We start from the raw sequence: 25,696 nt of genomic DNA on the forward strand, positions 1-25,696 counted from the left end.
ATTAATTCATGCCATGCACTGATGAGGATCAACCAGTCCAAAACAGTCTGTATTCATGCATGTTGGATTAGTTTGGCTCTGTAATATTAACAAGCTGACACATCATTGCATTGCAGCAGTTCTGAAGGTGTGTTTAGCTATAAAAAACACCAAATGGATGATTTGCATACTCAGCAAAGATGCACTGTTGGACACATCAAATGCTCACTCAAACCTGAATAATCGTGTGCTTTAAGTAAAAAATTCAGTTGTATAAAGCATTTAAAGTAATAAAGCGTATGTATGGTCCTTTACAGCTATCCTAGGAAATTTGGTTCCCCATGAGCTTGCTGGGTAATCTGCAATTTACCAAGAATGCCAATGACAACCTTGGAGCCTGCTTCTTTAAAGGGGAACTGAAGAGAGAGGTATATGGAGGCTGTCATGTTTATTTCCTTTTAATCAATACCAGTTGCCTGGCAGCCCTGCTGGTCTATTTCTCTGCAGTAGTATCTGATTAAAACCAGAAACAAGCATGCAGCTAGTCTTGTCAGATCAGACTTATAAGTCTGAACCACTGAAACACCTGATCTGCTGCATGCTTGTTCAGGGGCTATGGCTAATAGTATTAGAGGCAGAGGATCAGCACGGCTGCCAGGCAACTGGTATTGTCTAAAAGGAAATAAACATGACAGCCTCCATATACCTCTCTCTTCAGTTCCCCTTTAACCTCTTAAGGACCACAGGCTTTATCCCCCCTAAGTATTTTTTTGCAAATTAGGGATCTGAAGCTTTAATGGCTTGCTGCAGAGCCACAGATCCTTGCACACAAATACCCCCCCCCCCCCCTTTTCTGCCCTTTCTGCCCTCCAGCAGAGCTTTCTGTAGGTGGGCTCTGATCGCTGCTGCAGGCAGGTGTTTTTTTATTTTTATTAATTTAAATTTTTTTAATAAACCACAGGCTTTATCCCCCCTAGGTATTTTTTTTTGCAAATTAGGGATCTGAAGCTTTAATGGCTTGCTGCAGAGCCACAGAGCCGTGCACACAAATACCACCCCCCCCCCCCCTTTTCTGCCCGCCAGCAGAGCTTTCTGTAGGTGGGCTCTGATCGCTGCTGCAGGCAGGTGTGTTTTTTTTTTTTTATTAATTTAATTTTTTTTGAATAAAATTTACTATTTTTTCTTTATTTATTTACCCAGCCCTCCCCTCCCCCCACCAGCCAATGACAGCGATTAGCTGTCAAAGGCATCAGCCTATAAGAGCCGATCGCTCCTGAGCCTCCAGAGGGGACAGCTGAGATACGGCGGTCCCTATTACAGCGCTGCTGTAGATTGCAGCGCTGTACATTGTAAATAGACGGTAGTTACAACGTCAACAATCTCCTAGCGGCGATCGCCGTTGGGAGACTGATGACGGAGTGGAGCGTCATTCAAGCGGAGATGCGCGTGCATGGACGTGCACGATCCCCAGCAAAACATGCCTCCAGAAGTTGATGCCAATTGGTGTTACGCGGACTCTCTGCGTTCATGCCCAGTGTTCTCCCCAGGGCTCTTTAAGTGGGCGGGCCGCCCGGCTGGTTTGAGATCCCGCCCGCCTACCTTGTTACAGCTGATGTCACGCTGGCAGAGCGGTCCATTGCCTGCTATAATCGGTGCTCAGCTCTCGCTATACATTCATTGTAGTGCAGGAGCGCTCATCTGCCTGTGTGACCTCCTGCTTGTATAGTGATTGGCTGGGCGGGTTGTAAGGGGCAGGGCTGGGTAACTGTCTATCACCGCCATAACTGAATGCCTCTTCTATGCCCCGCTTTGCTGGTTGCCTGTGTCTGGTAGCTTGCAGGCAGCTCAGCTAGCAGAGGCAGCCGCCAGTTACAACTACAGAGTGCAGGGAAACTAGTCCTGTCATAGTTACTTGAGGGCGGCTGGGAGAGAACCTGAAGCTGCACTCTCTCCCTCCTCCACCTAGCGATCGTATCCACACAGAGTCTCTCCTGTGCCCTGGCAGCATGAATCTGATTCTTCACTTCAGCTCTAGATACTGTACACGGCAAGGAGTTCTGACGCCCCGCCCCCTCTGTTTCCTGGCTGCTTCTCTGCAACACGAGATCCTCTGAAGCATGCCACACTGATGCCGGGAAAAGTTCAGAGCACTGCACATGAGTAGATAATCATCCTTCCTCTGGTGTGAGTGAGACATCTTCTAATCTTCACTTCTTATCTGATATTGTGCATAGTCTGCTGAGTACACGGAGCTTTCAAGATAGGGGACCTGTGAAAACAAACAATGGCTGCAATGTGGATTAGCTGACTTGCTGGGGATGGAGGCTGCTGCTGAATGCTGTCTGTCTCATCTGCCTGCTTGGTTGCCCATAAGATGTGATACATTACTTGATTTTTAGCAACTGGCCGATTCAATCACAGTGATTTAATCTGCCAGAGATCAGTTGTGAAAAGTTTCCTAGGGCAGTAAAAATTACAAATCCGGCCCTGGCTGTACTAGCTGGACAAAGTATGTTAAAAGTTGCTGCTGCTGCAAAAATAGTAAAAATGGAACCTAGATCCAGTGTTGAGGGTATGTGCAAGTGCCTTGAAAAGACAGTGTGTGGGGGTGATTCTTGCAGCGTTCACATGCATGTTATTTCATATGGATGTTATTTGCTGCTGGGGTAGAGGGGTATTGCAGATAATTTACTATGATACTGACTCCTGTTTACTATCTGCAATACCGCTTGACCCGAGCAGCAAATCACAACCATATGATAAACAAAAATCACCCCCTCTATGAAATGCAACACCCCTGTATGAAACGTGAAATTATCCCCCTCCCCCCCCCATATTTAATGTAATAATCACCCCAGTATGAATAGCAACTATAACACCCATATTCGGTGTTCTCGCCAGGCTCTTTTAGACGGGTGCATCATCTAACTAGTTTTGGTAAGCAACCGGCTGTCATCAGCTCGCCTCCTCATCCTCTTCTTATGCTGTAGGTAGAGTTGCACTGGTCCAGCATTCCCACCTCGCACCCCACCCGGCTACTTTTTCATGCCACCCGGCTGGAAAAAAATCCTGGGGAGAACACTGATGCCAATCGTATAGTGGTTAAAGGGAACCCATGGGTGTGCATTTTTGTAACAAATAAAAAAAATTCTACCTGATCCAGTGGGCTAGCCGGATCAGGTAGCCTCAATTCCTGCCTCTCTGACAGTCTTGTGGCGAGATATCAGCTACATTTTTTTTTCAGTGACCCCAGGGGTCACGATGCTGCAAGCTCTGTGTCTCATCACAGAGCAGAGTTCAGGGAGGCGGAGTAGCAGAGCTGCCCAATGAGAGCTGGAAAAGTGGCGTCTGGCTTCCAGTGAGCGTTTTGCAGGAGTGCCTCTCGTGCAAAGGATGCCCCTCCCCCTTGAGATTGCGGACAAGCTGTATGTTGGCAACTTCGGGCGGGTGACAACGGGGGGGGGGGGGGGGGGGGAGTTGGGGTGCAGAGAGAAGTGTATAGAGGACACAGATGCAGGTCATGGACCAGGGAACAACGTGCCTCTGCCCCCCCCCCCCCCCACACACACACACAAACACGAATACCTCTGATACACTTTAAAAAACAGTTATCTGCAGTTAAAGTCTCAACAGTTTTGTAATCACAGTTTTCCTGTCTGCTCCTGAGACAGCACAAGCATACTCTATTATCCCAGACAAACACACTGGTTTCTTTATATCCCGAAAGAGAAATATTTATTTAAAGTACTGTTGTTTCTTACCATGTAATTTTTTTCCTTTTCTTAATCTAGTCAAATTGAAACTTCTGTTCAACCTCTCTGCTAACTCCCTCCTTAGCACCTCATTTTTAAGGAGTCATGCTGTCTGTTTTCCCATATGCAGAGATAAGACTAATGCTCTGTGTGTTCAGGACAGTCCCTAGAAACAAGTCTGAGAAAGGCAAAGTACTGTACAGATAATGAAATGTTGAATTACACATTACCAGAAAGGATGGTGTGAGGAGGGAGTCAATGGAGCTTGGGAGAGCAATTTTCATCTCTATGGATTCAGTAGATTAAAACATTTACAGGGTAAGAACAGTATTTTGAGTAAATAGTTCTCTTTCATGGCATAGTAGTGGATTCATATACTTGGATCTTCTAAAGGGTCCCTTTCAAATATGGTAATTACATTAGCTTGCAAGTTTTGAATGAAGTGTGAAATTTAAAATTTAGACAACTGTATCACTCTGATGTCTCCTTAGAAGAATCCTGGTCCATACTGAAGATGATGTAGCATGTCTCAAGTCTGTCTTGATCCATCTTATATTCAAATTGAGGCTGAAGATCTGCTGGTGTCAAGCCCCTTAGGAAATGGCTGGAAAGTTCACTGTACATAGACTGACCAACATCATCTAAACAAAGAAAAGATACAGTAAGTAGACTGTATAATTACACAAAACAGGTTTTATTTTAAAATCATCATTTAACATTTATATGCAGAAATCAAACGAAAACAGTAAAGGCACTCACCCCTGCCCGCGCGCCTGCTCGGGTCTCCCTGCAGTCGGCAGCCGCCCAGCGAGTGTCCCTGGCGGACGCTGCATTCCTCATGTATGCAGCATCATGGCATTTCAACTGCGTTCAGGGTGCGCAGCCATCGGGGGAAGTGTTTATGTAAACTCGCGGCAGCACTCGTGATTATTATTATGATTCATGAATAATTATTGCAAGTGCTGCCGCGAGTTTACACATACGCTTCCCCCGATGGCTGTGCACCAGCTGAAGTGCCATGATGCTACATACATGAGGAATACGGCGGCCACCAGGGACACTCGCTGGGCGGCTGCCAACTGCAGGGAGACCGGAGCAGGCAAGCAGGTGGGGTTGAGTGAATGATAGCACTGTCTGCCTCCCCTTGAATCCCCACTCTGCAGTGCTGTGTACACCTGCGGCCCCCCTACAGCGCCTGTTCTGCGATCACAAGGGAGGCACCCAAGGAGAGCAGGCATGGACCGAGCAGCTTACACTGCAGTTGTCTTCTCCCCAGGCTTGGCAGGCTAGCACCTCAACGCTGCTGCAGCTCCAGCGATGGAAGTTTGTGTAAAGTTTTTTCCCTTCTGCTATCTGCTTGTCTGGCGAGGGAAGGGAAGGATCTGTGTGTGTTGGTGGTGCGGGTTTATGGGGGTTCTATGGCTTTTTGGTGGAGTGGATTTATTTCGGGGGGGGGGGGGGGGGGGAATCTGTACTTGTAGAGGTGGTGTGAGTTTATGGGGGGGGGGGGGGGGAAGACATTTCTGTGTGGGTATATTTTTTTTTCTTTTTGGGGGGCTGTGGCCTGAGTTGGTGGTGTGGAGTTTATTGGGGAAGACAGTACCTGTGTAGGTTTATTGGGGAGGGAAAGGCCAGGTTTACTACAAGTGCCTTATGGTAAACCCCTGCCTACAGGGGCCCTATGGTACAGAGGCGGGTCCTAAGTGTAGGATAAGCTGGGAGTGCAAAGTCACTCACCCCTACCCGCCTGCCTGGATCTCGCTGCAGTCGGCAGCCACCAAGCGAGTGTCCCTGGAGGCTGCCGTATTCCTCATGTATGCAGCATCATGGCACTTCAGCTGCGTTCAGGGTGCGCAGCCATCGGGTGAATACTTTACAGAATGTTAAGAATTCTTTTACGGTTGTCCTCAACGAAGAGATGGAGGAAGATTCCAAAGATGTGGAGTCCGTTTGGGTAAATATTAATGGTGGAAATAAAAGTTGCCAATTGCTTAATGGGGTATGCTACAGGCCACCTCATATTAATGAAGCTGCAGAACTGCGATTACTACAGCAGATTGAAAAAGCTGCAAGTAAAAATGAGGTCATAGTTATGGGCGACTTCAACTTTCCAGACATTGACTGGAGTATTGAGGCTACCCATTCTGGTAAAGCACTGCAGGACAATTACTTGACTCAAATGGTAACGGAACCAACTAGGGGGAATGCGTTACTGGATCTGATCATTTCTAATAGACCAGATAATGTATCAAATGTGCAGGTTCAAGAACATTTGGGAAATAGTGATCACAACATGATAACGTTTGATCTGGTGACTGATAGGCCACGGGGCAGCGGGACCACTAAAACTATGAATTTTAGAAAAGCAAAGTTCAAACAAGTTAGGCAGGCACTAAGGTTGGTGAACTGGGATAATGTACTACAAGGGGAGGACACTGAAGGGAAATGGCAAGCTTTTAAACTTATTCTCAATCAATATTGTAGTATGTATATCCCATATGGAAACAAAATGTCTAAGAATAAAAAAAGTCCTCTATGGATGAATAGAAAGGTTAGAGATAAAATGAAGAGGAAAAAGAATGCCTATAAGATCCTAAAACAGGAGGGGACCGAGGCTGCACTAAGTAATTATAAGGAGTGCAATAAAAATTGTAAAAAAGAAATTAGGCTGGCAAAGATCGAAGCTGAAAATCAAATCGCTAGGGATATAAAATCTAACCCAAAAAAAGTTTTAGAAGTACATCAACTCTAAAAAAAGAAAGGTTGACTGTATAGGACTCCTAAAGGATGAGGGTGGGAACTCATTGGTGGATGACCAAGGTAAGGCAGAGTTATTAAATGCTTTCTTTGCTTCTGTCTTCACAAAGGAAACCGCACTGTTGCAAATTACAGATGCAGAAGAGTCTCAATCTTCCAACTGTAATATTAAATACTTAACGCAGGAAGAAGTGAAGGCAAGACTAAATAAATTATAAATAGACAAGGCACCTGGCCCGGATGGCATGCATCCTCGGGTCCTAAGGGAATTAAGTTCAGTTATAGATAAACCCCTTTATCTTATCTTTTGTGACTCTCTTTCAACTGGCAGAGTCCCAGTGGATTGGTGTACAGCCCACATTTTCCCATTATTTAAGAAGGGAAAAAAATCAGATCCAGGAAATTATAGACCTGTAAGCTTAACATCAGTTGTATGCAAACTATTTGAGGGGTTACTAAGAGATACTATACATGACTTCATAGTAGAAAATAATCTTATTTCTCAGCATCAACATGGATTTACTAAAGACAGGTCCTGTTTGACTAACATGCTCAGCTATTATGATGTAGTGAACGCTAATGTGGATATTGGGAATGCTGTAGATGTGATATACTTGGACTTTGCAAAGGCCTTCGACAGTGTTCCCCACAAAAGTCTGGTGCAAAAGTTGAGGATGCAAGGACTGGGGAAGAGTCTGTGTGCATGGATAGGGAACTGGCTAATGGACAGAAAACAAAGAGTTGTGGTCAATGGATCATACTCAAAATGGGAGACTGTTAGCAGTGGGGTCCCACAGGGGTTTGGACTGGGTCCAGTGCTCTTCAATTTATTTATTAATGACCTAGTAGATGCAGTAGTGAGCAATGTTGCTATTTTTTGCAGATGATACAAAATTGTGCAGAATCATCAACTCTCAGGAAGGTAGTGTCATATTGAAACAGGATCTGGATAGGATGGCTAAATGGGCACATACATGGCAGATGAAATTCAATGTTGAAAAATGTCATGCATTTTGGTCGTACCAATGGTCTAGCACCATACAAAATAAATGGGATACAGTTGGGGACATCAAACTTGGAGAAGGACTTAGGACAAGCTTAGGAAGGACTTTTGTTCTCTGCAAAAAAACAAAAAACACCACAATACAGATAAGATAACCTAATAAGAAGTCAGAGCTCTCTGCAACTTTCAAAGTCCTAGAGCTCAATGGCTATTTGCATAGATAACAACTGGAGTGTAACGATTGTGGAATTCTCTCCGTGGTCAGCGCACAGGATGCGCGCCGACACTGCGGAAATCCTCCACAAGCGTATAATCTGAGAAAACCCAGCAAAGGGTGCAATGCACCTGTAGAGGGGAATTCCTGCCGGCAGATGGAGCCGTGGAGTGCAGAGGAACAGATCCTCTACACAGCCACAGATGCCAGATAGGAATTGTACGAGGAGGAGCAATGCAGGGCAAGATAGCCCCTAAACAGAGAGAGCACAGCGACAGGGTGTATGCGTGTCCACCAATCTAGTCGCCAACCCGTGACGATGAACACACAACCGTGAAGATGAGGTGGGAAAGCAAGCGCAAGAGTTGGCGATTGCTAACAGCGACAGAAGACTGAATAAGCACAGAGAAGGGATGTATGCATGTCCACCAATCTCGTCGCCAACCTGCGACAGTGAACACACAAAAGAGTGAGAACGCAATCGCAAGAGAAGCGATTGCGAATGAGAATGAGCACAGGGACAGAATGTATGTGTGTGCAGCAATCTAGTCTCCAACCCGCGACGGTGCACACACAACAGCAGAAACAGAGTAGGAACGCAATTGCGAGAGAGGTGATTGCCAGAGGTGACACAAGACTTAAGCAAGACAGAGCACGAGAGTAGCAAAGGCACAGCAAACAACAATGAGGAGATAAGGAAAATAACAAATGCTAACTAAACGCGAACACCGCACTCATTCGCAACAGCAAATGCGTTCTCGGCGTGGTCTCAGCACGTTAAGTGCAACAGAGACAAGCACGCCACCCTAACTAACCACCGACACACAAACACGAAAAAGAGAACGCGAGCGCTTGCTTAACGGTTACCTCACGGAGCCTACAGCAAGCGTTCGAATCAGACAAGACAGACGGACGGAAAACAGGAATATGAGAGATACGATCCATCGCTCTTCCGCCAGAGCGAGTGCGATCCGGGTTCAGGGACAGGACAGGAAAGATCCACTGCTCTTTCCGCCAGAGCGAGTGCGATCCGGGTTCAGGGACAGGATAGGAAAGATCCAGTGCTCTTTCCGCCAGAGCGAGTGCTCAGGGACAGGACAGGAAAGATCCACTGCTCTTTCCGCCAGAGCGAGTGCGATCCGGGTTCAGGGACAGGATAGGAAAGATCCACTGCTCTTTCCGCCAGAGCGAGTGCGATCCGGGTTCAGGGACAGGATAGGAAAGATCCACTGCTTTTTCCGCCAGAGCGAGTGCGATCCGGGTTCAGGGACAGGATAGGAAAGATCCACTGCTTTTTCCGCCAGAGCGAGTGCGATCCGGGTTCAGGGACAGGATCACGGATCAGAAGGATCCACAGCCGCTACCGCTAGGGGCTAGTGTGATCCAAGCAAGACAGAAAGATGAGATAGCCGGTAGCAACCGCTGCTCCAGCTATACTCCAAGAAAGCAGATCAGAAGGATCCACAGCCGCTACAGGCTAGTGCGATCCAAGTAAGACAGATGAACAGAAGGGGCTACCAGTAGCAACCGCTGCTCTGTTTAGCACCCCCAGACAGACAGAACGATTTCCTATCGACCACCGCTGGCGACAGGACAATCACAGCAGAGAGGCAACACAGACAGAACAGATAAAGCAACCTGACTAGCACTTAAGAAGCTGCCTAGTGCAGTCCCCAGGAATTACTCTAAGATAATCTTTAGCAACAATAGCAAGGCTGACACTCCAGGAGTGTATTAACAAACCATCATGACCAGCAAAGGATTGAGGGAGAACATGGCTTTTATACTGCCAGCCTTCAAAGGAGGCAGGTAGGCGATTTGCATAATGAATATATGCAAATTCCTCAGCAGCAGAACAGGTCTGAAACCTGCAAAGCAAAGACAGCTTCCAGAGACCTGCAGCCTACAGACTTGAGGAATGGTCAAACAGCTGTCTGCCTGTGCAGCCAGCTGAGCGGATTATTACATGGAGTTTCTTAACTCCAGTTAACTCTTCCTGTACTGGAAACAAATATTAAGCTGGCCATACACTAGGCCGATTCCCCGCCGATCGACAACAGATTCGATCACTGGGATCAAATCTGCTGTCAAATCGTTAACGTTACCGCTAAATTTTGATCTATCCTGTCGATCGCTCCGTGCGGGAAATTACCGTCGATCACCCGCAGGTAGGGAGTGCGTCGCTAGCGGTGTTCGAGCGCCCGACGACCGACGCAATACAGCTGCAATACATTACTTAATCCGGCCGGCGCGTATCCCCCAGGTCACCGCTGCTCCGTCTCCGCGCTGGTCTCCGGATCCAGCAGGCTTCACTTCTTCCTGTCCCGGCAGGAAGTTTAAACAGTAGAGGGCGCTCTACTGTTTAAACTTCCCCCAGACATGAAGAAGCGAAGCCTGCCGGACCCGGAGACCAGACCAGAGCGGAGAAGACAGCGGAGACCTGGGGAGTCGCGCCGGCGGAGCAGGTAATGTATGCGCAGGGGGGGTGGGGGGGGAGGAGCGACAGCAGCAGCACCACCACCACCACCACCACAGATTGTGAACCTATTTCTTGTTATCTCACACTTTTCCAGGTTGCATTAGTTGTCAGGTTCTAGGATACACTCTTATACCTATACACTGCTGGCAGAGGGTCTTGAGTGTTTCTGATAATGTATGGCCATCCTGATCTTCCTGGTTATCCTGGAAAGTTGCATTATCAGAAGACGAATCCAATGCTGATCGAGCATGATTTACCACCATTTCGAGAGTGTCGCTTTCAGCATCTTCAAAATCATCTGGATAATCAGGCAGCTCGCCATCACTAGATCCTTTACAAATAAAAAAAATATACTAACTAAAAAAATGAAACAAGTACTTTTTCAGTTATAGCTGGAAAATAATTTGTAGGTTACGCCAACCTCTGAAGAGGATAACGGATAAATACAGGTACTGCATTTTTAATGTAACATTTTTTATGTTTGTATTTTAAATACTCTGTAAAACATTTAGGCTCTTTTTACACTACTTTTTACCATTGCATTGCAGAATAATTCTGCATGGCAACTCATTGCCCATACAATTGTATGGACCTGTTCATTATTCTGCGTTGTAACGGACAGCATTATTGTAACTTGCTGCATGCAGGTTAAAATAATGTGTATTTTATAATGTACACTACTTTTTGGTACTTGATTTCAATTACAGAATGCTGAAAACATTAAAAAAAATCTTCTAAAAGAAAACTTAGGAGAAAAAGTAAATTGGATCAAGCCCACAGTGGCCCATATGCAAACAACTTTTTTTCCTGAGTTATCTCCTACGAGATAATTTTTATATTCTCTTTAAAATAACTTTTAAGCATTTTAATTGAAAAAATTGGTGAAAAAGTACAGTACTATAAAAAATTATTTTGAGTATTTTCTAGCTTGCTGGTGGTTTAAAAGGCATTTTAACGGAAGTTTGGTTCAGCCCAGACTGTTATGTCGTGACCCGGATACTATAGGGAGTTTGCGGCCATATTAATACGGGAAGTACCAATTCATCAGGGAATTGCTGGGGAACAGGAGGCAGCAGAGCAGCGGTAATTGGCACAATATAATTACAGTAATTATATCTGGACAGCTATGGTTTTTTTTTTAATTTTTTTTATTGAATTTCAGTTCAGATTCTCTTTAATAAGTAAGGTGAGAGAATTCAACAGAAATACTTTGTGAATCAGTCTGTTAGTGGCTTTTATCTTTACTTCAAGTCTTCCCTTATCTATTCTTAACTGTTGCCATATTTCTAAAACAGTAAACAAAACTGTATGCTTACCAATTTCCTCTGGAATCTCACCATTTGGATATACTAGAAAACTATCCTCCTCTAAGTCTTCTTCGACAGAAGTAAGACTGTCATTGTCAAAGTCTTCAGAATAGTAGGATTTATCCCCATTACTGGATAGTTCCTCGGGATGCCGTAACTCACAGACATCAAAATCTGCTTCCTGTGAAGTTGGTGGAGCAGATTTAGACCTTTTATCAGCTTCAGAATGTTCATGATGCGCTAAGGATGTTTTGCTCCGACTTTCTACTAGAAAATTATCTCTGTTGCCTTCCTTCTCTGAACTTTCTTCATATAGTCGAAATTCATGTTTCTGTATAAACTGTTTCAAATGCTCTTGAACAAAACATAAGCTTAGAATGCCATTTGTACTAGGTCTAGAATCTGGACACTTGTCAAGAATAGATTTAACTAACAAATGTAAATTACTGGAGTAGCAATCTGGCAGAGGGGCATATTCCCCTTTAACAATTTTGTAAAACAAACTTATTAGGTTTGTTGCATTAAAAGCTGGTTTTAAAGCACACATTTCATAAAGTACACATCCCAATGCCCAGATGTCTGATTTGGAGCTGTATGGAATGTCTTGGCACAACTCTGGACTGAGATAATATGGTGTTCCTATACAGGTATTTGCCATATCCATAGTGTTGCACATTATCTTGGAAATGCCAAAATCTCCTAACCGAATCCTACCCTTTTTGGTAAGGAAGACATTTGATGTTTTGATATCTCTATGAAGAACCTTTAAGGAATGGATATGCTGGACAGCCAAAGTTAACTGAATAAACCAATCCATGATCGTATCCTCAGGAAGTAAAACACCTTTCCTCTGCTTAATGTGATCATCTAAAGTCCCACCATCACAATAGTCCTGGATGATAAAAACATATTCTGCGTCTGGGTCACAGAAGTATTCATGACACATTACCACATTGGGGTGTACGACCTTGCCCATGATAATTGCTTCTTGAAGAAGAGACTCTTTACTCCTTGTCTGTGTAAGCGCATCCACTTTAATTTTTTTGACTGCATAACATTTTTTGGTCTCTTTATTCCTCATGAGAAAGACTTCAGATGTTGCTCCTCTTCCAATTTTCAATATTTTTTCATACATCTCCATGTTTTAAAAATCACCATCTACAACACATTAATTGGCATGTCACACATAGCATAATAATGTAAATACTTCATAATATATATACACGTGTGTGTGTGGGGGGGGGGGGGGGGGAGACGTTTTGGAAGTATTTCTCCTACTTTCCTAATGAAATCACTATAAAGGTCTACAGGGAATGTGTGGGTAACTATTCTGCACTGGTCTACAAAAATCACTAACATGACGGACAATCTTTAAAGTCACTCATATTAACTATAATGGTGCTTTGAAGTGTTTGTAATTAAGCAACATATCTGCATTCCAAGGGTAATTACCAACTATGACAGGCATGCAAGCTATAGAGCCTTGCAAAAGCTTTTACCCAACTTGGCATTTTTTATCTTTTGCCTCACAACCTGTAATCAAAATGAATTGTTTGAGCGTTAGCTCCATTTTTATTAAAGAGCAACTGTTAGCTCTAAAATGCCCCCTCAAAAAAACACATACATAAGTAGATAAATACATGCTGTACTTACATAACAGATGTATCTGGGTGCCAAAGTTTTCATTTCTGTTATAATCATATTTATATATTAGAAGGCTCCTGTTGCTGGCAGGGGCTATCTTGTGTCCGGCTAGATCTTCTTCCCCCCCCCAGCATCCCCCTCCTCCTCGCACTGACTCTGAGCACAGCGGGGAGGAATAAATGCAGCAGCCAAAGACTCGCCCAATAATGGATCCAAGCGCTGTCGTTCCCATCTATTCTCTGCACTAGTGCAGAGTGTAGGATACTGCAGCGCCTGGAACCATTATTCCGGGAGTCTGTGTGTGTGCGCAGCACTTTTATCCTTCCCCCAAAGCTCAGTGCGGGGAAAAAGGAGAATGCGGCGGGCGGCGGGCGGCAGAACGGGGGGGGGGGGGGCGCGGACATGCCACTGGAGGAGGGGGGCAGAGGACAGTGACAAGAGATAGCCTCTGGCCCCCCTCTGTGCGCTCTAACAGCAGCGGCGACCAGGCAGACAAGGGGAGACCAGGTGGCCAATTGCAGTGCAGAGAGAGGAGTGACAGAGGCATCAGCCAATCAGGCTGATTCAGCATGTCTGTCACTCTCTCTGCGGCCTTGCGTACACTTTTAGAGCCTGGGACATGAGGAGAGAAATCTACTAAAGTAAGAATGATTTTAAACGTTTACATTGCCTGGTTAGCATCCTTTCTACTGCTCTATTAGCCTGCAGTAGAGAATGTATTGGGTATTTTCTGCCTAACAGTTACTCTTTAACAGAACATTCCGATAACTTTGAAGATGCATTACTTGGTTTATTGTGAGGCTAGGTTCACAGTGGTTAGTTGCATTACTCACTGCAATGCAGACTGGCCATAGACTTTAATACAAAGCCTGCACGCAGTGACTTAGATTAGCGCAATCCTTTACTGAGAACAGGCCCATAGAATTGTATAAGCAGTGAGTTGACATGCAGAATTATTCGGCAACACAACTGACCACTGTGAACAGAGCCTGAAGCAAACAACAAATAGGACAAAATACCTAAAAAAAATTCAGCATGCACAACTATTCACCCCCAGAGTCATTACTTTGTGCAGCTAACTTTTGCGGCAATTACAGCTGCAAATCGCTTGATATACTTTAAGTTTATATGTGCTTACAACATCTTGCCACTGGGATACTTGCCTATTCCTCAAGGCAAAGCTGCTCCAGTTCATGTTGGATGGTTTTCGTTTGTGAACAGAAATCTTCAAGTTTGACACAGATTTATTTCCTTTTTAAATTAGGCTAATTGCCTGGCTATCCTGCTGATCCTTTGCCTCTAATACTTTTATATTGCATTGAGGTCTGGACTTTGACTAGCCATTCCAACTCATTTAAATATTTCCCCTTAAAGGACACCTGAAGTGAAAAGGGATATGGAGGATGTCATATTTATTTCCTTTTAAACAATACCAGTTGCCTGGCTGTCCTGCTGATCTCTCTTGGCTGCAGTAGTGTCACCTGAAACATAGTCGCTAATCTAGTCAGATTTCAGTCAAACCCCTAATCTGCATGCTTGTTCGGTGTCTATGGCTAAAAGTATTAGAGGCAAAGGATCAGCATGATAGCCAGGCTATCAGCCTAATTTAAAAAGGAAATAAATATGGCATTCTCCGGATCCCTCTCACTTCAAAATTTCCTTTAAACCACTCGAGTGTTGCTTTGGCAGTATGCTACGGTTCATTGTCCTGCTGGAAGGTGAAGCTCCGTCACAGTGTGAAATCACTGGCAGACTGACAAGTTTTGCTCAAGAATATCCCTGTATTTAGCACCATCTATCTTTCACTCAACTCGGAACAGTTTCCCAGTCCCTGCTGTTAAAAAAAATCCCCACAGCATGATGCTGACACCACCATGTTTCACTGTGGCGATGGTGTTAGAATGTGTTGGGTTTGTACCAGACACAGCACTTTCCTTGGTGGCTGAAATATAAAATTTTTATCCCATTGCTTGGAAAGGAAAAACACAGAGGAAGACCGGGAATCCAATCTGTTGTAGTATCGCCAGGTCATGAAAGTATAGTAAGTAGGCTATATACAGTGCTGCCCATAACTATTCATACCCCTGGCAAATTTTGACTTAAAGAGGAACTCCAGTAAACATTTTAGTGTAGGCAGGTGATGTAGCTGCTGCATGGTTTTTGCCAGTTGGAAACAGCTGTACCAGCTATTTTCCACAATGCAACAAGGTTCACAGACAGGAAACTGCCAAAAAAAGTACGTACTTTTCTTGTGGGAGGGGTTTCTTGTGGGAGGGGTTTCACCACAATATCAGTCATACAGCGCCCCCTGATGGTCTGTTTGTGAAAAGGAATAGATTTCTCATGTAAAAGGGGGTATCAGGTACTGATTGGGATAAAGTTACATTTTTGGTCGGAGTTTCTCTTTAAAGTTATATTTATTCAACCAGCAAGTAATGTTTTGACGGAAAATGAAAGATGTCTCCCAAAAGATAAAAAGACAATGTACAAGAGGCATTATTGTGGGGAAAACAAAACAACAACAACATTTTTTCAGCCTTTTACATTTGCGCAAAAAGTGTCCAGTTCAAAATTATTCATACCCTTCACAAACTGTCACAGTCTGCATGAAAATCCAAATTTCTATACCATGGCCAAATAGTCCAAGCTGTTCTAAAGCATCCTAATTACCTTGATTAATTGGGAACAGCTATAAAAAAAGATAGTGGTATATGCGCTCCTCTGAGAAACAGTAACTATATGTTAAATTCACACTGCTAGAATTGTTCGCTACACTGTGGGTGGGTATCACCACCTTATGAAATCCTTAATTATAAAATTAGTATAGCGCTCAACATCTACCAGTACTTCAAAAAATTGTACATAAATGTCCAGAGCAATAATTTAGGAACCATACAACTCCACAGTTCTTATAAATCACAGTAACAGTCCAAAGTCACTGATCCCACAAGTTGCCCCTGTCCAGGCTTGAAATTGTAAGGTAAATTCAATACGCTCACCAGATCTTGTAGCTGATTAGTTATAATGATGTAGACAATCCTCACGAGCCCTTGTGCGTCTTCCTAGTAACAACTCAGGACACAGAGAAGGGAAGCAAACATAGCGTAATCAAGTTTTTAAAGATGGATGGCAACTCTATTCCACCACCAGCATGAACCACCGTGCACACACTGTGCTAAGCCCACTCCCTGGTGTATAATAACTCCACGCTCACCAGATCTGTAGGCTGACCTAGACCAGCAAGCTCGCTTTGTGGAAATAATCCCAATTTCCAAATCATTCAGTCACAGGCTTTTTTCTCCCTTAAAACTTGAAATGCAAAGTTCTATCATAAGCATAGTAATGCACAAGCCAACACCAAGCTGGAGCTGAGCTCAGCAGCGGTGGACCTGTAGAAGGAAGCTCTGCTTTTGTATCGAATACTCCCAAAGCTGCAGCCTCTGATGAGTTGCCTGATTCAATGCAACACATGCAATACACAATTTCCTTTAAACCACTCAAGTGTTGCTTTAGCAGTATGCTACTGGTCATTGTCCTGCTGGAAGGTGAAGCTCCATCACAGTGTGAAATTACTGGCAGACTGACAAGTTTTGCTCAAGAATATCCCTGTATTTAGCACCATCTATCTTTCACTCAACTCGGAACAGTTTCCCAGTCCCTGCTGCTGAAAAAATCCCCACAGCATGATGCTGCCACCACGTTTCACTGTGGCGATGGTTTTGGAATGTATTGTGTTTGTACCAGACACAGCACTTTCCTTGGCGGCCGAAGTATTCAATTTTTATCCCGTTGCTTGGAAAGAAAAAACACAGAGAAACACCGGGAACCCAATCTGTTGTAGTATCGTCAGGTCGTGAGAGTATAGTAAGTAGGCTATATACAGTGCTGCCCATAATTATTCATACCCCTGGCAAATTTTGATTCAAAGTTACTTTTATTCAACCAGGAAGTAATGTTTTGATGGAAAATTACATATATGTCTCCCAAAAGATAAAAAGACAATGTACAAGAGGCATTATTGTGGAAAAAAAATTCTCAGCCTTTATTTACATTTGAGCAAAAAGTGTGTAGTCCAAAATTATTCATACCCTTCCCAAACTGTCAGTCTGCATGAAAATTCAAAGTTCTATACCATGGCCAAATAGTCCAAGCTGTTCTAAAGGATCCTAATTACCCTGATCAATTGGGAACAGCTGTTTTAATCAACTCAACAGGTGAGAAACAGCAGCTCTCTGCAGTTGGTTTGTTGACAGTCATGGCTAAGACAAAGGAGCTCAGTGAGGACCTGAGGCTGCACATTGTGGCTACTCACAAGTCAGGAAAGGGCTACATGGCCATTTCTAAATGTTTTTAAGTTCCAGTGGCTACGGCGGAAAGTATTATTAAAAAATACAAGATGTTCCGCACTGTGGAAAATATCAGAAGACGTTGTCAGAAGCTCAATGTGACACCTGTGCTGGCCAGGAGGATAGTGAGAGAGGTGAAAAAGAATCCAAGTATCACCACCAAGGCCATCCTGGTGAATTTGGGCTCTGCTGGTGGCAATGGCCTCAATTCACTAAGCTTATCTCCTGTCTTTAATAATGTTTCTAGAGTTGTTACCATGGAGATAAGGCAAGTAGTATTCAGGAAACATTTTACCTTAGGCAAACCTAAAGTTAACTCTTCTGTCTATAAGTTAACTCTCCAATCCTTAAAATAACTCCAGAGTTAAAGACAGGCTGTTAATTAACTGCGTGTGAAAATAACTACAGAGGAGGTAAATTAACTACAGAGGAGGTAAATTAACTACAGAGGAGGTAAATTAACTACAGAGGAGGTAACGTAAGGAATGAAGAGATAAGATAACTCTCTCACTGTGTGGAGGTAAGTTTTCTCTTGCCTTATTATCTCCAGCATGATCTTAGTGAATTGAGGCCAATGTCTCAAGGCAGAAAATCCAATGGACACTGCACACTTCCGAGTTCCACGGATGCAAGGAGGACGCCACTTCTCCAGATAAGGCACACAAAAGCTTGCTTGGCCTTTGCAAATGCTCATCTGGACAAAGAAGACTTCTGGTCTTTGGTGTTATGGTCAGATGAAACAAAATTTGAATTGTTTGGTCAAGATGTTTCCTTCATTTGGCGTAAAAAAGGAGAAGCCTTCAACCCAAAGAACACCAACCCCACTGTCAAACATGGTGATGGGAACCTAATGCTTTTGGGGGGGGTTTCCAGCCAATGGACCAGGGAACCGAATCACAGTAAACGGCACCATGAAAAAAGAACAATACATGAGGATTCTCAAAGACAACATAAAGCAGTCTGCAGAGAAACTTGGCCTTAGACACCAGTGGGCATTTCAGCATGACAATATCCCAAAAACACACAGCAAAAGTGGCGAAGAAATGGTTATCAGACAACAACATTAAAGTTTTGGAGTGGCCCAGCCAGAGTCCTGACTTGAATCCAATCGAGAATCTGTGGAGAGAACTAAAGATCAGGGTGATGGCAAGAAGACCCTCCAACCTGAAAGATTGGGAGCTCACTGCTAAAGATGAATGGGCAAAAATACCTGTGGAGACATGCAAAAAGATGGTCTGCAATTATAGGAAGTGTTTGATTGCTGTAATAGCCAATAAAGGCTTTTCTAATTATTTTAGAGAAGGGTATGAATAATTTTGGACTGGACACTTTTTGCTCAAATGTAAATAAAGGGTGAGAAGTTTTTTTTCCACAATAATGCCTCTTGTACTTTGTCTTTTAATCTTTTGGGAGACACCTATGTCATTTCCCGTCAAAAAAATATTTGCTGTTTGAATAAAAGTAACTTTAAGTCAAAATTTGCCAGGGGTATGGTAATTATCTATCTATCTATCTATCTATCTATCTATCTATCTATCTATCTATCTATCTATCTATCTATCTATCTATCTATATGATATACTCACAAGGCTAGTTTGCAGTGAGGCAACCTTTCGGAAGCGCATGTGGGGAAGAATCATCACCACTCTGCCTTGTGATGGTGTGGTGGTAGTCGCCGCTCTAAAAAAAGTATGTCGTCAGGACTCCAAGGCTAACCCCCTATGCAGGGGTTAAAGCATAAACTACCTTCCAGAAGTAGACTTTGGACAGTGATGTATTCAAAAAAGAAATAGACTTTGTTGTGCACTTAAGCAACAACGCATTTCATGGTCATAACCGCTTCATCAGGTCTATTTTCGTGCCTTTTAAAATCCAACAGCAATACTCAGAACAAACCTTTTTCCATTCTTAGTCAATAAGTTAATCATTAAATAATTAATCAAAGGAACACTAAAGAAGTTATACAATTTGAGCTAACAGCATGAATGAATTTGGTAACATCAGAAAGAACGGACATAGCATATATTTTTGCTTTGCAGTGTCCTTTTTTCATCTACCTTACAGACGCCGTCCCCTTTACACACTGCCGGCAACAGATAAGTGGACTAGGTCATTATGTGAGGGGATTCCTCTTTCCGAGCGATGTAGTGGATTAGCTCACTGTGAGGCTCTCCCACACCAGAGTGAGTTTTAGGCAAGTGACACGCTGCTGCAAGTTTCTATGAGGAGTCAGAGACGACCACTCTCGCTCCTATTCTGGCCAGGCCAATAAGTTTCTCGCTCCTCCTACTTCTGTGTTTGCTGAGTCAAACAAGTGAGCCTGAGGAGGGAGCATTAGCAGGGAATCCAGGGACTGATTACAATAAAATGTATATGCAGGCGGGGGGCGAGCGCAGCCTCATGCAGTCTCTGTGGAGAGGTTTCCACAGGAGGTGCTGTGTGGAGAGCGTGACCAGTGAAATAGTGAAGGGGTATGTAAGGAAATGTTTCAGTAATAGAGTACAGTTCAAATTTGCTGCTGTTTCCTCAAATCTGCCTCCTGTGGAACACTCTCCACAGACACTGCTTTTGGCTGCAGCCACTTGCTTTTACAGTACATGTTTTGTAATTGTGCAAGGAGGAAGAAGCAGAACAGAACTCTTCTGCCCTCCATTGAATCATTTGTTTGCGTTGCATAGCAACAGCAAACAACCAATGATGCAAAGAGCGCAGAAGAAGCCAGAGGAGGGAGAGACACTCTTGCTCCTTTTGCAAACTCCTGGCAGAGCAGATTCAAAGCGAGAGGGGTTGTCTCTTCTCGCTCCTCAGACTAAAACTATAGCTGCCACGTGAGTGGAGACAGATGGGGGGAGAAAACAAAAAGAACACTCCACTATTTGTTTTAGCACAGTGGTGTTACCTACCAAATTGGACAATTCCGGTATCCATCTCCTCGCTGTCAGCAGGGAACGCTGTATCAGGTACATAAAAAAAAAACCAAAAAAAAAAAAACTGCACAGCAAAAATATATGCTGTGTCCATTCTTACGGTTAACAAATTCATTCATGCTGTTGGCACAAATTGTATAACTTTGATACTGTTCTTTTAAATAAATAAATACACAGTGAATACAAAAAAAGAAACAAACAAAAATACAGACCTGAAAATACATGTGCATATAATATAGAATAAATATATCTGCTTAAAGGGGCACTTAAGTAAAAAAAAAAATGAGTTTTACTCACCTAGGGCTTCCAATTGCCCCCTGCAGCCGTCCGGTGCCCTCGCCGTCTCCCTCCGATCCTCCTGGCCCCGCTGGCAGCCACTTCCTGTTTCGGTGACAGGAGCTGACAGGCTGGGGACACGAATGATTCTTCGCGTTCCCAGACACATTAGCACCCTCTATGCTGCTATATGGTATATGATATATGCTATAGTAGCATAGATGGCGCTATTGTGGCCAGGAACGCGAAGAATCACTCGCGTCCCCAGCCTGTCAGCTCCTGTCACCAAAACAGGAAGTGGCTGCCGGAAGGGCCAGGAGGATCGGAGGGAGACGGCGTGGGCACCGGACAGCTGCAGGGGGCTATTGGAAGCCCCAGGTGAGTAAAACTCATTTTTTTTGTTTGACTTAAGTGTCCCTTTAAGTCTATCTGGACAAGTATACACGTCAAGATAGACAGCGCGCTGGGCTATTTGGACGCGTATACGCATCCAGCGTCTTTCTGGCGGGTGCACGCGCATGCATGCGCACCCGCCGCTCGTTCACAGCGAGTAACACGGAGTGGTGATTGCTTCAAGGGACCAGGCAGTCCCTGAACCAATCAGATGTTTAAAGTAAGAATGCACATAGTTACATCCAGTAACAATGTGCATTCTGAAAAATGTTTATAAACATTAGTGTTTTCCTCTCTCTCCCAGCTTTCTATCACCACAGATTTCTGTGACTGATATGTGGTGATAGTAGCCGAGACAGAGACTGCATTAGTGTGGTAGGTAGTGATGGGCTCACGAATGGTGAGGCACTTGAATTCGTGATTTAAATTAGCCTTAATTGCTGCAGCTGAGCGGCTGGACGAGGAAAGGTTAGTTACCCATATTTCCGACCGCCCGCCCTGCGTTCCAAATAGCTTCCACGCGTCCTATTATTCGAGTTGCAAGCCTCACACACGCACTTCCTCCTTCAAGCCAGAAGGAGGCAGTGGGCCATGTGTGAAGCTGTAGAATAGATTTTGCTTTGTTTTAGGACTGAAGCCCATGTCATGTGAATTTTTCTTTACTGCCAAACTGAAAGAAAAATGCCATTTTCAAAGTTATGGTGCAGTTTCAGCAAAACCCAATGTTACAAAATATGTATATCTGAGTAGGCCTGGGTCTCGTTTTCAAAATGGTAACATGTATGACATGTATTGAATGTTCTGACACTCCAGGTGCTTTGCTAAGAAAGAATTACATTGTTACATGTGTTAAAAAAAATGGCTTTGAAAAATCCATTGGCACTACTTGTGGTTAACACATCTATCTATGTGATTATGTATATAGGGTATCATTTTAACCACAACAAGCAAGATAATATAATTTGGTTATGCATAGAAGGAGAGAAGGAAAGCGCCGGCACTGCTGTAAATCACATTTATTTGTTTTGCAATCAAAAACATGCACGTACATGCAGGCATGAAGACATTGTGGTGGAGACACATACCCTGAGGTGGATGGCTGTGGCGTGCCGGTGGGTGCAGAGGGAGGAAGAGCCGGATGGCCGTTTCGCGCTATGCGCTTCTACGGAGGCTGCAAATGAGGTGATGGGACAAGCGGCCTAAATACCTTTACTAGGCGGCGTGCGGCGTTCTTCCGCCAAAAGTCCCGCCCCTCTATCAACACTGGTCACTCCGTCTCAGCTGCATAAAGCGGAAGCAGCCCGAGGCGGGTGACGTCAGGTGTTTCCCAGCGACGGAGGCCTGTGAGGGGAGCGCTCATATTAGGTTCCCCCAGGCGGCCTTTGCGACTCAGGCTGCTCCGTCGTCTGGGAGGATGTACTGCCATCTTGTGGCATATAGGAATAAGCAGCTACATCAACGGCCATATGTGAGGGGATAAGTGAATAGATGTAAGGGGCATGACCTGGTGTGTGTATATGTATAGATAACATGTATAAAATTAATACTCAGAGTCAGCCCTAATAAAGTGCTTAAAATAGTGCATGGCTAATTTTGAAAAATATTTTACGTGGGCCATGAATATTGGAAACTGAGGTCATGGCATAAAAAGTGCTCCTTGTTGAGGCCCCTAGTTAAGGATGGACCTCTCTTTTCATATAGGAAGGCCCCAACCATTGGATCCAAAATCACTAGGAGCGAGTTTGTCTCGCAAAAAAATGGTAACTGGTTGAGCGACCATCTGCCACAGGGGAACCACCGGTGTGGTAGGTGCGTATCGTGTGAGTTTATGGCCACCGGTTCCCGGCACCAAGTAGGTCCTCTCTCGCGTTTTACGCGGGATTTCATCACTTGCCAAACGTCGTTTGTAGTGTACGCGTTGTGGTGCCCCTGTGGCAGATTTTACATAGGGGAAACCACGAGGCCACTCACAAGGAGATACCGTGAACACTTCCATTCCATTGAGTCAGGCAAGGGTTCTACCCGGGTCATTACCCATATCAGAGAAGCCCATCAGGGGGATCCCACGAAATTGACCTTTGCCGGATTAAGACATGTGTTGCCCCCGAGACGTGGAGGCAACAGGGAGAGGATCCTAAAGAGAGAAGAGGCACGGTTAATATTGCAATCCGATGCGATGGGCCCTCTGGGCATGAATGACCATACTGACCTTGCATGTTTTTTGGATCCACAGATCTAACACATGTGGACCACTTGCACCTATGAACTATGATTTGCATTTTATCTTTTTTTTTTTTTCTCTCATATAAATGTAATGAGCACCTCCCCAGGGGGGTTAGATATGTGGTTGCCCGGCCCCTGGCATGTTTTTTGGCCATTCCCTGCTCTTGATATATAACTTATAGATGTATTTCATAGGGACAGTTTGCCCACATTATGATGGGATTCCCCTTATCCCCCTTGATAGCCGTTCCAGATTAGCTGTTTTTAACCTTTCCCCTCCCTGTTTTTATCATCACTTCAGGTTTGTTCAATAGTCACATGTGCAGGGTGTTGAAACACAGCTAGATGCTATGAGCACTTTTTATGCCATGACCTCAGTTTCCAATATTCATGGCCCACATAAAATATTTTTCAAAATTAGCCATGCACTATTTTAAGCACTTTATTAGGGCTGACTGAGTATTAATTTTATACATGTTATCTATACATATACACACACCAGGTCATGCCCCTTACATCTATTCACTTATCCCCTCACATATGGCCGTTGATGTAGCTACTTATTCCTATATGCCACAAGATGGCAGTACATCCTCCCAGACGACGGAGCAGCCTGAGTCGCAATGGCCGCCTGGGGGAACCTAATATGAGCGCTCCCCTCACAGGCCTCCGTCGCTGGGAAACACCTGACGTCACCCGCCTCGGGCTGCTTCCGCTTTACGCAGCTGAGACGGAGTGACCAGTGTTGATAGAGGGGCGGGACTTTTGGCGGAAGAACGCCGCACGCCGCCTAGTAAAGGTATTTAGGCCGCTCGTCCCATCACCTCATTTGCAGCCTCCGTAGAAGCGCACAGCGCGAAACGGCCGTCAGGCTCTTCCTCCCTCTGCACCCACCGGCACGCCACAGCCATCCACCTCAGGGTATGTGTCTCCACCACAATGTCTTCATGCCTGCATGTACGTGCATGTTTTTGATTGCAAAACAAATAAATGTGATTTACAGCAGTGCCGGCGCTTTCCTTCTCTCCTTCTATGCATAACCTTACTGCTGCCTGAGCACGCTGGGATTCACTTGGCCACACCTGACTGTATGAGCTGAGCCATCCTCCCCCTCCTTCCATCCCTACAGAAGTCCACTATCTGCAGTGCCATCGTTTCCCACACCTCTACCCTCTACATAATATAATTTGGGATGTTTGAAAGTTGAGGCCTATGTCATGTGAAATTTTCTTACAGCCAAAGTGAATGAAAATCAATAACATCGTTATTTTCATATACTCTGTACCAAAATAACACTTGTAAAAATCCCCAAAAGTAAAAGATTTGAAAAAAAGAATACATAAATCATTACCTTAGGGACTCAGCTTTTTAAATATGTATGCAATGAGAGTGTATTACTGTTAATTATGCAAATAAGGGCTTGTAATCATTGGTAGTGCACAATGAGAAAACAAATAATATATTATCACCATACTTTGTACTAGGGACATAATTTAAATGTGATAACCAGGACAAATGGACAAATAAAATGTGTGGGTTTTATCTAGTACTACTACTACTACTACTACTAATAATAATAATAATAATAATAATAACAACTATTAGAAATATTGTTTATTTTAAAACTATAGGTGATGGAATTTGAGAAATTGTATTTTTTCATTTTTTCCTTGTTTTTCCATATAAAAAATACATAGAAAAAGTAATTACTGAAAACAAGTATCACCCCCAAAAAACCTAATTTGTGGTGAAAAAGATATCATTTACGTGTGATGAGTAGTGATAAAGTTATAAGTGAATTAATGGAAGGAGCACTGTCGGGGAAATTTCTTCCGTCCTTAAAGTGTACCCAGAGATCAAAAATAAGATGTATGCATACCTGGGGCTTCCTCCAGCCCCCTGTGCACGGATCGCTCTCACGCCGCCGTCCTCCGCTGCCGGCAGCTCCGGTATCGGGTTCCCTTATTTCGGCCAGTCTGCGCAAGAGGAAGTGTGCTCTCTACGTATCTCTCCAGAGGCTGCTGGAAAGTTACGTAGAGAGCACACTTCCTCTTGCGCAGACTAGCTGCGACTGGCCGAAGTAACGGGACCCGATACCGGAGCTGCAGGCAGCGGAGGATGGCCGCGTGGAAGCGATCCGTGCACATGGGACTGGAGGAAGCCCCAGGTATGTATAATTATTTTATTATTTTTGATCTCTGGTTTCCTTTAAAGGAGTTATCAGCCAAAATATGCTGCCCCATGATGTACTTACCTGGGGCTTCCTCCAGCCCTTTGCAGCCATGTCCCTCGCAGCATCTCCGCTCGCAGCTGCCGGCCCAGGGTCCCCGCCGGTGCAGAGGACGACCTCCTCTACTGTGCCTACGCAAGAGCCACTGTCAATCAAGTCCACGTTG

At 44.3% G+C, this 25,696-nt stretch overlaps 1 protein-coding gene across 4 annotated transcripts in view; it reads right to left on the reverse strand.

The window, feature by feature from the left end:
* Positions 1–4,162: 4,162 nt before the first annotated feature.
* Positions 4,163–25,696, reverse strand: part of LOC137527201 (uncharacterized) — a 111,658-nt gene continuing 90,124 nt past the window's right edge. For all 4 annotated transcript variants that reach the window (XM_068247703.1, XM_068247700.1, XM_068247701.1 and 1 more), the window contains 3 exons: positions 11,501–12,649; positions 10,318–10,515; positions 4,163–4,372 (listed from right to left, as the gene is read on the reverse strand). In XM_068247703.1, coding sequence (XP_068103804.1) covers positions 4,203–4,372; positions 10,318–10,515; positions 11,501–12,632 — 1,500 coding nt within the window. In that variant the 5' untranslated portion in view covers positions 12,633–12,649 and the 3' untranslated portion in view covers positions 4,163–4,202. The remainder of the gene's footprint in view (positions 4,373–10,317; positions 10,516–11,500; positions 12,650–25,696) is intronic.

The sequence above is a fragment of the Hyperolius riggenbachi genome, chromosome 8 (assembly GCF_040937935.1).
Source record: "Hyperolius riggenbachi isolate aHypRig1 chromosome 8, aHypRig1.pri, whole genome shotgun sequence".
In the NCBI taxonomy this organism is placed as follows: domain Eukaryota; kingdom Metazoa; phylum Chordata; class Amphibia; order Anura; family Hyperoliidae; genus Hyperolius; species Hyperolius riggenbachi.